This window comes from Elephantulus edwardii, unplaced genomic scaffold (assembly GCF_000299155.1).
Source record: "Elephantulus edwardii isolate Elephantulus edwardi_28Jun2011 unplaced genomic scaffold, EleEdw1.0 scaffold00113, whole genome shotgun sequence".
Classification (NCBI taxonomy): domain Eukaryota; kingdom Metazoa; phylum Chordata; class Mammalia; order Macroscelidea; family Macroscelididae; genus Elephantulus; species Elephantulus edwardii.
This window is the reverse complement of record NW_006399863.1, coordinates 8105033-8117611: the sequence shown is the minus strand read 5'-3', so window position 1 is coordinate 8117611 and position 12579 is coordinate 8105033. Positions and strand designations below refer to the sequence as shown.

Here is a 12579-nt window from a genome sequence, read left to right as displayed (position 1 = left end):
AGAGAGTATCTGAGGCATCTTTTATGATTAGCTAGGGCATCATGGCCAACAACCAAAAAAAGCCCATTGGCGATTTTGTGTAATTATTTGAGGTCACCTGAATAGCATGCCAGACAAAGGAAAGGCTTCATGTGGGATAGTGACCAAGGCCTAGACAGCTTGGGTGGGATTTGCTTGTCAAAATCAGAGGCATTAAAAAAAAAAATCAGAGGCATTGTTAGATAATGAGCTTGTGCTCTTGAAAGGAAAAGACAGCATTTTATTTTTCCAATCCTAATGAAATATTTAAAATCAGTTTCCAATTATCTTTCAATCTGTTGTTGAAAACTTTTTAGAATAGATCATTTCTAGTAAATGGTGTTTTAGAAATGTTCTTAAAAAGCTGAATTTATAACCACATACATATATGTATATGTATATATATATGTATACATATAGATTATACACACGCAAAATATCCTTTAGGTAAAATTTAAAGTAGAGGCAGTACTAACAGGCATGTTTAATTCCTCTTGTTATTTATCATAAAATAACTGACTAAACTATTATCAGATTTTTATATATATATATATATACTTATAATAAGTGTATATATATATATGTATAGTGTATAATTCTTTTATTTTATTTAAATACATACGAATTTAGATGTGGAGGTGGTCATTTTGACTGTTTTCTTTTCAAGTTTTAAAGGTGCAGAATCCGTTTGCCCGGTGCCACCATGGCAGTATTTTAGCCCCTGCTCTCCCTGGGGCCCATGATAAGTAGTGGGTATGCTTTGTAACCAGCACAATTTTTATAGTGTCACTGCCCCTACAGCTTCCGAGGTGGCTCTGGCTGAGGTCTGGAAGCTGACTCCGGGACCCCAGGCCAGGACGGTGGCCAAGGCTGCTCCCTCTGAGAAGGTGACAACCCCTGGCTCTTGGGGGGCAGAGAGAGCAGCATGCTGGCCACCCCCTCTGCTCCTCAGCATGAGGCGAGAAACAGTCTGAGCTTTTGTTGCTGAAGGGAGCCACTCTTTGCTGGCATGGCCCCCCCCAGCTCAAAGCTGGGAAAGGTGGTCCAGGAAGAGGCCAGAAAAGGGAAGCAAAACCGAGCCAAAATCCACACCAAGAGCCCTGCTCTCCATGGGAGAACTGATGCTGCACATTTAAAACGACCTTTTGGTTTAGTCCTTTGCCTTTCAGCTGCACACCTAAGTGTCTGTCCGCATGGCTGACAAGAATTGCTTTTTTTTTAATTGTTATAACAATCTGCTTGAGCTTTTTCTGCAGCCTCCATTCCTTTCAGCTCTCAGTCTTTGAGAATATTCTGAAGCAATTCTGTTTTAGGGTGGTGGCATGGAATCAGAGTTATCTCTTCCTGATTGTATTCCCCAACAATGTTTCTCGAAATACAGATGCATGCTTCAGAATGGCAGGCTGTGTCAGTCGCGTAATCCTTCCTCACACTGTCTGAGGACCTGGTCCCTTCTCCCAGTACCTCATTGCTCTCTGAACACTACCTCCATTCCCGCTGATCTAACTCACACACTAATGCCCATCCTCCCGGACCTCATCTGGGACAGTGCTGTCCTCATTGTTGTGAAATGTCATTTCTTCTAACTTCACCAGGGGGAAAAAAAGTCCAGAATTTGGCTCATCATCTGCACACTCTTCCTTTGAAAGGCTGATCAACTAAATTCCTGCTGAAGGATATTCTTCCTCTTTCCATATTCACTAATGGAATCTGTCTTTTGCAACATTTCTTAAAGTGGATTGGAGCTTATAACTGATGTTAATCTGTCCCAAAATCACACACACACACACACACACGGAGAGACAGACAGACAGACCGACCATGACACCCAAGAAGAAAGAAACAGGATCTCAGTGGGAGACAGAGGCTCCAGAAGTTCAGTGTCATCCATTGTGGATTTATGTTCCTTGTAAAGTGATGATTTTTGGTGACTCTCAGATAAGCACTGTTACAGTGAGGAAATTGAACAGGAGTTCATTAAGGCATCGCTGAACAGACTCGGAAAGAGCAGGCGAGAAGGGTTTTAGGAACTGGCATTTGCCATTTGTCTCCTCCTCTTGTATCTTCCAGTAGATGTTGTGCCTCTGAGTCAGAACTGAGCACAGCTGACCCTCCAGTGGCTTTTCAGAGGCTGTGAATTGCTCAGAGGAGATTGCCCTTCCTTCTCTTGTGGAGCAGCTTCTGCATTGAAAGCGTGTGTCTTTGGGTTTGCAGCGCAGTTTCTTCCCACTAGACCACCAGAACTCCCTACCAGTATATGGCTGGTTCCTGACTTTTCCAGCCTCATGGCACACTTAGAACACTGGGCAGACAGACGGGCAGCTCCCAAAGCTGAGGGCTTCAGTGTTCCGCACTGAGGAAGCTGGTTATAGCAGTAGGCTGAGGGTGAGGCCAGCTTTTCCTGGGCCTTTAGACTCGCAGATGTGGAGTCTCAGGGGCTTCCTCCTGACCCTGGAGAGACAGCAGAGAAGAATGGTTTTCGTGGGAAGTTTTGGATGGAATCTAAGGTGTCACCGAGGTCATCATGGGCTTGGTAGCAAGGCAGTCCTCAGCAGTGGAGTATACGAGTCCAGACATGCCTTTCTCTCCTCTCAGGGTTCCCAGGGCCTTGGGCCATGGGGACAATATAACCACTCTCTCCCTCATCAGTTCTGGGATGTCTCATTTCCCGTCTCTGAACCTCTGCTCATGTTCTCACCCCCATTGCTCAGTCTTCTCCTGTATCCCTTTAGACATCCTTGATCTTCCTCCAGAGCCTTTCTGTGCCTTTGGGCCTTTGACCCTGAAAGGCCCTTTTGCCCTCATGCCCTGGAGGAGTGCATAGAGCTGACTCCACCTCTAGCCCTCTCACTACCCCTGAGTAGGTACACCTCACAGTATTCATTCCTTCTTGTTCTTTGTTTTCAATTCAACTGTATAGTTTGGGGTTTTCCTTTTCTTAAAAACTCCTTCTAGTACTTAGTCTCCCATTCAACTCAGCATCTCAGTGGAGATGACCAAGTGATACTTGAATCTTGCCTGCAGAGCCCTGAGTAGGCCTGAGTCTGCCCTGGACTCTACCCCTTGGGCAAAAATCTGCTTAACCCACTGTGCCAGGTACACTTCTATGCCATTTCCTGGGCCAGGCAGAGCCAAGACTCATCTTCAGGAGCCCATGAATCCTTGAGAACAGCAAGATCCAGGCTGAAGAGACGGATACTTAGGCTTTTGTTTGCTGGAAGCATCCTAGGGTCTTCTGCAGGCAGAGCCAGTGGTCTTTGTCAGGACCCATGATGGGGACATGGAACCCTAGACTCCGAGCAAGACAGTGGTGAGGCCAATGAAGAATCTGGATTCCTTGGAGCCTGCCAGTTGGTCAGCAGTTAGTCCATGTCCTGTGTGCAGCTGGGAGAGAGAGAGAGATTTGGACTCTGGGAGAGGTAGATCCAAGGAAGCGGATGGCTCTTATGGCCAGGGCGCCACCGTCCTTCAGGGTGTTCTGTGGAGGAGATCCTAGGCAGGGAGACACAAGCCTTGCTGGGGGTAGACCCCAGGTGAAATGGTTTGAAGCAAGCGATTCCACCTCTTTCTCTCTGTAAAAGGAGAACCCAGAGCCTCCATCTCAGAGCTGTTGTGAAGAGGTCTCTGAGCCAGGCCTGGCACCTGCACATGGCCCATAGTAGATGGTAGATAACAAGACCTTCCACATGCACCCTGGCCCAAATTGGGAAATACTCAAGATGAAGCTGGTGCTGAGACCTCAAGACCTGGATGGTGCCTGTTCACCTCTCATCTTCTTACCTGTGAACGGAGCAGCATCATTAAACTAGCCAGAGACTATGACCAGCTTTTTACCTGCCACATAGAACCTTGATGGGCCCTGTACCATTCCAAGACTAGCCCATTTTGCATTTAGGGAGTGTCACACACTTCTCCAGGCCAGCACCATCCTCCCCTATAGTGGCACCAAGTAAATTCTGACAAGGAAGGTTGAAGAGGCAGCTCAGAGTGACCCAGCAATCTCCAGATGGGGACAGCGAACAGGAGGCTCCTGGACACTAAATAAACCACAAAGGTTCTGTTAGCATTTTAACAGTGGATCACAGTGTCCCCACCTGCCATCATATGCCAGGGTCCCTAGTTAAGGCTGTGAAGTAACCTAGGCTGTGGCAGCTCACAGTCCTCAAGCCCCCAGCCCTTAGGGGAGCCAAAGCCTGTGGCCGAGTGCTCTGTGTGTCTTCTCTCATGGATTCATCACAGCCATTTGGACACACTGATGCTCCTAATTCACTCCTATCACTCATTTTACAGATGAGAACAGAAACAGGGGTTGAAACCATGCCCCTGGTCACCTAGCCAGAGTTTGGTTGTCTTAAAGATCAGTGACTATTTCTCCTCCCAGCTTGTGCACTTTATGGTCAGCATCCCCCAGTAGGGCCTGACAGTGGGTCCAGCATTAAGTTTCCCCTCAGCACACAGCGAGCACCCTTGGGAGAGCAGAGCCAGGGGAACACATCCCGTCCAAGGTGGCGTACTACGCGGCAGCCAGAGCCTCAGTTCTGCCTCATGCATCACCTCTGAAATTGCCAGCCGAGTTCTGATTCCCTCACAACACACACGCGTATCAGTTCTTGTTTCTGAGCACAACAGAAATAATCCCAGCTCAACTCTGAGGTTAGTTGGAACTGTCTCTGCAGTGCAGGAAACAAACAAATCTGAATTGCACACCAAGAAATGGTATATGGTTTATTGGCAGAGTGCAAAGGGGCTGTGTGAGAATTAAACTTTGAGTCTTCCTGTCCTTAGGAGCTTACATATAACCTTTCTGAAGTCTCTATCAATGGGGATTTGGATGGTTAATTGCCCTCAATGGTGTTTATAGTAATTACACATGCAAATCCCTATGCAGGGGTGAAAATATGGCCCATGAAGCCTTTTTTGTTTTGTAAATATTTTTAAAGTGACTAACCAACAGCATTTCAAACTTTTACTAATATGCTGCTGAACTGAATGCATTAAAGTATACCATTTTCTGCAATTTTGAGTAGCAGTTCATTTAACTAATTTTGAGCCTTTAACTGCTTTGCAAAACCATGCTTTTTTTTTTGCTAGATTTAGTGTCCCGTGTCATAAGCTGAGAGCATAGTGCCTCTGCACTTTCCCGCCCACCCCTGCTCCCAGTCAGAAGCGAGTGTAGGCTCTTGGTCCAAATGTGCTGATGCGGGAGAGCTCTGTCTGGTCTCTCCGTTTAGATGATGAGGTAACCGTGGGGAAGTTCTATGCCACTTTCCTGATACAGGACTACTTTAGGAAATTCAAGAAACGGAAAGAACAAGGACTGGTGGGAAAATACCCAGCGAAGAACACCACAATTGCCCTCCAGGTGAATTACCGTTTGTTTCTCTGTTTTGCACTAACCATTTTGCAAGCTTATTTGAAACACTAGAGAACTGACTATTCATGATTGAGCAGTACCCACGAGGATTTTGTTTAAACTGAGATACTGCACCCTCCCTAAAATGTGGACTAGCCATTTCTGGGTGACAAGGTAAGTGCCTGCATCTCCTTGCTCTCTCAGCTACCAGCCCCGTGTGGCAGGGCCCCCAGGACAGCCCCAGCAGGCACATCCCTGCAGGCGGAAAGCCAGTGTTCGTCCCCTTCTCCTCCAGGCCTCCCTGGAGGCAGCATCCTCCAGGCAGAAACCCTCAGTCGGCTGCTGCAGAAAGGGCCCTGCTTTCCCTCCACCCTGAGCTTACTGGTCCTAACTGCCAGTAAGCGAACGGCTTTCCATCCAAACACAAGTGCTTCGTTTTGTTTCTGTTTGTTTCTTACCCCACTGCTTGTCAGTTTTTTGGCCCATTTCAGTAACATCCATCACCTCCTAGTGTGGACTTTGTGTGTGCGTGCGTGTGCATGATGTGTGTCCTGTACGTGTGTTGTCTCCTGATGGCTGTGATGCCTGCTGTGCAGGTGCTGCTCTCGTGCAAACCCAGGCCGGCCTCTGGTCCCTTGTCCCCACTCTGGCCCTGGACCTGGCCCAGCCTTCTCTAGTGTGGGCATGGCTCTGGCGAACAGATAGTAGTAACCAGGGCTAGTACGTTCAAGGGATGTAGAGTCCCAGGTGAGCCCTTGAGATCAGTATACCCACGCCCTAGGATGGGAAACAAGTGTATGTGTGTGGGAGAAAGCCAAACTAGAGTCCTGGAGGAATTGGGGCTGGGAAAGGCACTGCTTTGTGAGTTCTGCTGATGGAGAGCTCTGGGTGAAGGGGACATGGGCGGAAAGGTGCTTAGTATCTTTAAAAGGGAACAAAAAGCTTGGCAAGCTGTTAGAAACTACCGTCCTTTTTGAAAGCCCTGCAGTCAAGCTCTGCTGTCTAGAGTGCTTTAAATATGAGTATGATAAAAGCATTTTTCCCTTTATTTACTCTAAAATTATCTTTAGGTGCTTGTTATCACCACATGTCTTAAATCTGGCCTCATAAGTATTGATAAGGCTCATGGTGGAATAGTTCTTCACTTTTTTTCTAGAGATAATGCCCAGCACTGTTTTCTGTTCAAAATGGTGGCAACAAACTTCCAAAGGGGAGACTTGTCTGCAGTCTTGCTGAGCAAGAGGCATGATTATGAGTGACAGTGAGTGAGTGAATGAATGAGTGTGGGCTTGGGTATATATAGTGGGTTAGTAGAGGGACTGTTCATGCATAGTGAAGCCCCTCCTATACCCAGACAGATGCATATATGGAGGGAAGGATAGTCACCAAATCTGAAGACCGTCTCCAGTCTTTCCCTCTCTGATCATCTAGTCTAGAGGGAGCTCAGTAGATGACAGACCAGTTAAATAGCTCAGTTTTGGAAGTTGTGAGTAAAGCTCCTTTGTAACTGGTTAATCCAGTTGGTAAAGTGACAGGTCTCATGAATTCCACTTCACAGCTGGCCATAGAAACAGCAAATGGAAAAGATTGAGTATCCATTTGAATGGCTCTCTGATCTGTATACTCTTGAGGAAAGCATGGCAAAGTTGAATGCAAAGTGGGGGTGTGATTAATGTGTTTTCTAAGGCTCCTCTCCAAAGTAGTCCTGAGCTTTCAGGTCCAGGGCTGACCAGGTGTCAGCGTGGTGTTGCCTTCTACCAACATGGGACTGCTTGTATTCTAGAATTCTAGTTGGTGGGGCTGGGACTCAATGGATTTTCTAGACGGGGGAACATATGCTTTCATCGATTCTTTATGTCTTAATGAAGCTCTGTTTAAGAGACTCTTCTGTTTTCTGTGGAAAGCATATTTGATGACCAATTAGATGCAGGATTATACCTTTTCTGAGTCCCTGGGACTTTCTGATTGGATGGCTTCGCTCTTTGCTGTGGTGGTTGGATCAGATTGTTTGCTATGTTAAAACCTGCAAAAACAGCACCTGTTTAAATATAATTACCACATTTCATGTGTGAGGTTCACAATCTTAACTGGAAAAATCAAATGGTACTAAAACTACACTTACAGGTCACAGGTTAAAAGATGCTATCGCACTGTGTTAAAATAATGTTGAGGGTTGGTTTCTCTTCATCTGAATATTTTTCATTCTGTTGTGTATGGATAGTTTTATTTCCTTAGTGAAATGAAAGTATTTCCCCTTAAGTTATAACATCAGCACTCTCACATGTGGTTCCATTGGGAGTTGAGGCTCTAACTATAATTTATGTTGAATATGCAGCATAGAAAATTAAATTGTGTTCATAATCTTGACAGATAAACTCTGCAAAGTGCATTTGATTCTGAACCAAATCTTAAAAATAGAAACTTTTTGTCTTTTTGAAGGATAATTCTAATTACATTTTTGCTTCCTCTTCTATAGAGATGGCTTTAAATGTGATTTGTTACTCCACAGTAATTCTCCTTCTTCCTCTCTATATGATGAAGCAATACATGATGATATAGCATTTAGGAGAATGGGGTCAAATGGCAATAGGAGGAATATACCAATCCTGTAGCTAAGACAAGTACACTACTCCTTGAGGAAGCCCTGGAGAGCGGGCATGAACTGTTGATAAGAGGGGTAACTCCCTTCTCCCTATGACAGGGTGCCACATGGTTTACAGACTGATTGCTGATGGGGAATGAAGTGTAGTGTTCGTGCTGCGTAGAAAGCAAACTGCCTGGACAGAGTCTAGAACTGCTCTCTATCTGCTTTCTGCATCCACCCACAGAATGGTTTTCAAGAGCACGTAACTGTACTATGGTTTCCAGCCTGTGGGTTGATATCCTTTTGTTCAGACCAACTAGTGTTGCCTTCTACGTGCAGGAGAATGGCTTGAGGAGACCCTGGATCCGAGTGTGGTTCAGAGCTCGGTGTCCGGTGCCCTTTGAGCTCTGTGATCTGGATGAGTGTGTAGTTTCCATCTTTCCATCCATTGTCATCATTAAAACCAGCTTTCTCTTGAGCCCCTCTACAAAGAGGGGAGGAGAGAAGCTGTACCTGGCCTTTTTTTCCCCCTCATCCATCCCTGACATACCATATTCACTTTAGTTTGACTTAGCATCTGCTCTTCATCCATTATTGCTGCATCCAAGCGACCTGCAAGTTTCCACGAGGAGCAAATAAATAAAAAGACACAGCTAAGCAGCCGTGAAAAGCCTCAGGCCCTTTGTAGCCCGTGCAGGTGCTCATTGACGGCTCCATCACCCGGTCCAGACACAGAATCATGGATAAGAACAACAGAAAAAGCCCAAAGTGGGGAAAGTTTTGTTCATTTCTCTTTCTTTCAACTTTCAAGAATGTCCTTCATGCGCAAGGTGTGTACTCTGATGGAATCCAAGGAGATGCCTGTTCCCTCCCCAGCCCAAATGAGAGCCTGATGATGCAGTGACAGTAAAACTTTATAGGGATAATATTTTTTTATTTACTTACCTATTTGGAAGTTGGTTTTAAGGAGGAGGCTGTTAATTCTAGCTGTAAAAAATGAGGCTTTTAAAGAGTGTCATCTCAGAGCTTGGGCTCCGGCGAACACGTGCTGATGTAGGTGGTCAAGTGGAGATGTGGGTGGGACACAAGAAGAAAATGAGTCTTTGTTCCAGTGTGCCCTGATGTGGCCTTCTTGGGAAGGCTCGGTGCATAAAGACAGGAAAATGAGGCACTCCACAGATATTTAATGGACAGGGTCAAACACCTATCATCAAGTCACCTTAGTCTAAAATGTAGTAAGTTTAAAAAAAATCTTTTTTTAAAGCATGATTCAATCTAAAGCCATAAGAAGGCTTTTATTTCTTTTTTTTTTTTTTCATCTAAGAGGAGAACAGATGCTAACAGATGAGATTTCACTGGCTGATTCATTTGTTTCAGATGCTTGAACGGATGCTTTAGAATTTTCTGCCTGAGCTACAGCACCGAGCTCGTTAGTCGGAAGGCGTGTGTGGCTAAGGCCTTGAAAGGGAAAAGTCTCAAGTGGGCTTATTTCTACTGAAACAGCATTTCAGGAGAAATGCAGGAAAAAGCAAACCCAAGGCCCCAGAGAGACCCCTTCCAAGCAGAGCACTCCTCCGGAAGGTGGAAGAGGGCCTGGGCCATCTGCAGAGCCATGCCTGCCACGGATGCTGCTCACGAGGGCTCTTTTTCTTGAAAGGGGACGTACAAGGCTTAACAATGTTGGCTTCCAAGCAGAGACTCAGAGAAAGGGAAAAAGAGAGAGAGAGATCAAAGGAGGGAGCCACCTGCCCCACAAAGAAATGAAATGAACACAACTTCCTGATGCTGGCCAGTTAAAAAAAAAAGAAAGAAATACATAAAATAATAATAATTAAAAGAATAAGCAGACCTGCCTAAGGTGGGCGGCTGACTCCGTTCCAAAGTCCTGCATTCCCAGTTTGCCTGACCACACAGTGACCGGCAGGCCCCTTGGCACTGAGCTGACAGATTCCCTTCCTATCCCAATACGTCATGACCTCCTGACCACCGGCTCCTGCTCTCAGCAGTGTCCCCGTTCAGAATGCAGTGAGGAATGGACAGGACAGAGCGCTCAGTCACACCCATTCAAACTAACACATAACGCCCGCATGCCAAAACCAATCCAGGCAACACCTCAGGTTCCATCTTACCGTGTCCACAGGAAATGTCACCACACCCAAACCTCATCTAACATTGTCCGTCTTTAAGTTGTGCTCACAGCCAGTCTGGGGATTCCTCTTTGGAAGCAGTGTGGTCTAGTTTCAAGGACATTGGAAGTTGGGGAACCTGGGTTCTAGTCCCAGCTCCAGTGTTCACTTGCTGTGTGACCTTGGGCAAGATACTTAACCTCTCTGTGCCTCAGTTTCCCCATCTGTAAAATGGGGGTGATAATGTCGACCTACCTCACAGGGCTGTTGTGAGGAATAGCTAAGTGATTGTAAAGCACTTTGAACGTATAAATGCTTATTATTAAGACTACAACAATAATAATATCATATGCCTGTTTACTACCAGAACTTTAAGAAATTCTGTTTTTCTTTTCCCTCTTTTCTGTTCTGTAACTGTAGTTACCCATTGGGAAAAACAAAGAGCTTTCTCCCCTTTAAAGACTTGTGGAAATGCATAAAGATATAAACAAGGGTAATCATACAGGCTGAATTATATAATACAAGGATATTAGATTTCCTCCCCCCAAGAATTTTCTTGATGAGCCTGGTTCCATGCCTGCAAACATGTAGGCTTCCAGTCGGAAAGTCCTAGTAAATCATAAGGTATCTAAAGCTGAGCTGATAGTCAAAATGACCAATTTAAATTTTAAAATCAGTATTCAAATTAATGTTTGTGCAAAGACAGAAAGAACCTAAAAACTTGAGAACTCTGAACTGTTTAGGGGAAAGAAGGGCATATGAGCCCCTTTTACATGCTGATCTATGCAGACTGAAGCGTCTGTGTGTGGGCTTGTGTGTGTGTGGTGTGTGGTGTGTCTGTGTCAGTGGGGAGAGAGTCAGCAGAAACTCCATAAGGGCTGCTCCTACTGAAGCAAAAGCTCTCAGCCATCCTGAGATGACAGGGAGCCCTGCACACAAGCCAGGGTGCAGAGAGCACTGGCGCTAGTGGAAGGGCATGTCCTCGAGGCCACCCCACACATGACCGACAACAGAATGCCTCCCAGCCTTGAAGTCTTTTCCAGGGAAGCCTTTTAGGCCTGTGACAATTTGTCCCTTTGCCCAATTACTCACCATGATCTGACTTGCCTGCATTCAGGTAGACCCAAGACGTCACTGTGGAAATGGGCCCGGCCCTAAGTGCTGTCCCACCTGAGTCTCAGAACTCTCAGTGAGTGTGTGGATTTTCACACAGACTCCATGGAGCCAGTGGGCAGCAGACCCTTAACAGGTTCATGTGGTGATCTGAAGAGGAGAGTTGAAAGTCAGCTAGACACACTACAGTCTGGCTAGTCCACTTATTGACATATGGCTGTATCTGGTAATTAGAAGTATTGCCCCAAGCCTTGAGCCTCCCCACCTCTGCCAGTATGCCAGCCCTCTCCCAGATTCCTATGTGATCTGGCTATAGGAGGCCCTGGGGACCTCTGGGACACTGGTCCAGCTGAAAACTTGCTTCTGCTCTGAATTCTTACTGCCAGGGCTTACCAGTTATGAAGAATTTGGTGTATCATCTCCAGAAGGGAAGCTGGTCATCATCTCTCTGGGGGACAGGTAGGAAACTGATCCCCACATCAGAGTAAAAGTCTCTCTGTTTGTCTTTTAAGTTTATTAAACACAAAAAAGCAATACATTGCACTCCCCAAGTCTGCACCCCCTCATTTCAGAGAGCCAGTATGATCAGTTATCTTCTGGATCCAGATTTCCACACACAAAAGCCCCAATTGAAAAGCCTTGAGTCTTTCACACAGGCGATCTTTCCACCTACCTTTCTCCACAGTACTTAGAAACAAAAAAAGAGCTGGAAAATGGAGACTTTTTAGATGGAACTTGGAGAACTGTTTATATGAAATCAGAGAGACTCTTGCCTGACCGTTGCCTTCTCTGTTGCTGAGTAACAGCACTGGCTGCACTTGGTAGCCGAGGCCAGCGTACTGAAGACAGCCAGAAATAGTGAAGGCTTTGACTTGAATGAGAAATAGGCTTTGCCCAAGACTTGGCTTAAATTCAGACTACAGAGATGCTGGTGCCATTCCCCTTAAAACTTTGGTAGAAGACTTAATTTAAATGTAAAAAGAGTTGTTAAGAGATTCATCAGGTCTGCTCCCTCAGTATCTCCACAGACACATACAGCAAAAGTAGGTTACAAACTCCAAGGTTGTGAAATCCTTAAACTTAAATTTGTAAATACTTGGATTTAAAAAAATAAAAAGTCTGTTTCAGGCCTATATCCATTTGGGGGACAGTCTGTTCTTAAATGGCCTGTCTATGGCTTATTCCCCCATCAATTGATGCACAAGATTGTGGGGTCCTGTGTTGTATATACTTTCAAAATGGAGCAAAATCTTTCCCCTCTGACAATAGTAATTATTTCCAAAAATTTTTGAGTAGCATTTCTGAAAATAAAAACCATTTACATTATGCAATGGTAAAAGATCTTAAATATGGCAGCATATTATTTAATTATACCCACCTAATAC

At 45.4% G+C, this 12579-nt stretch overlaps 1 protein-coding gene across 4 annotated transcripts in view; it reads left to right on the top strand.

The window, feature by feature from the left end:
- CACNA1D (calcium channel, voltage-dependent, L type, alpha 1D subunit) overlaps window positions 1-12579 on the top strand; it is a 416410-nt gene that overhangs the window by 384665 nt on the left and 19166 nt on the right. For all 4 annotated transcript variants that reach the window (XM_006892226.1, XM_006892225.1, XM_006892228.1 and 1 more), the window contains one exon: window positions 5250-5380. In XM_006892226.1, coding sequence (XP_006892288.1) covers window positions 5250-5380 — 131 coding nt within the window. The remainder of the gene's footprint in view (window positions 1-5249; window positions 5381-12579) is intronic.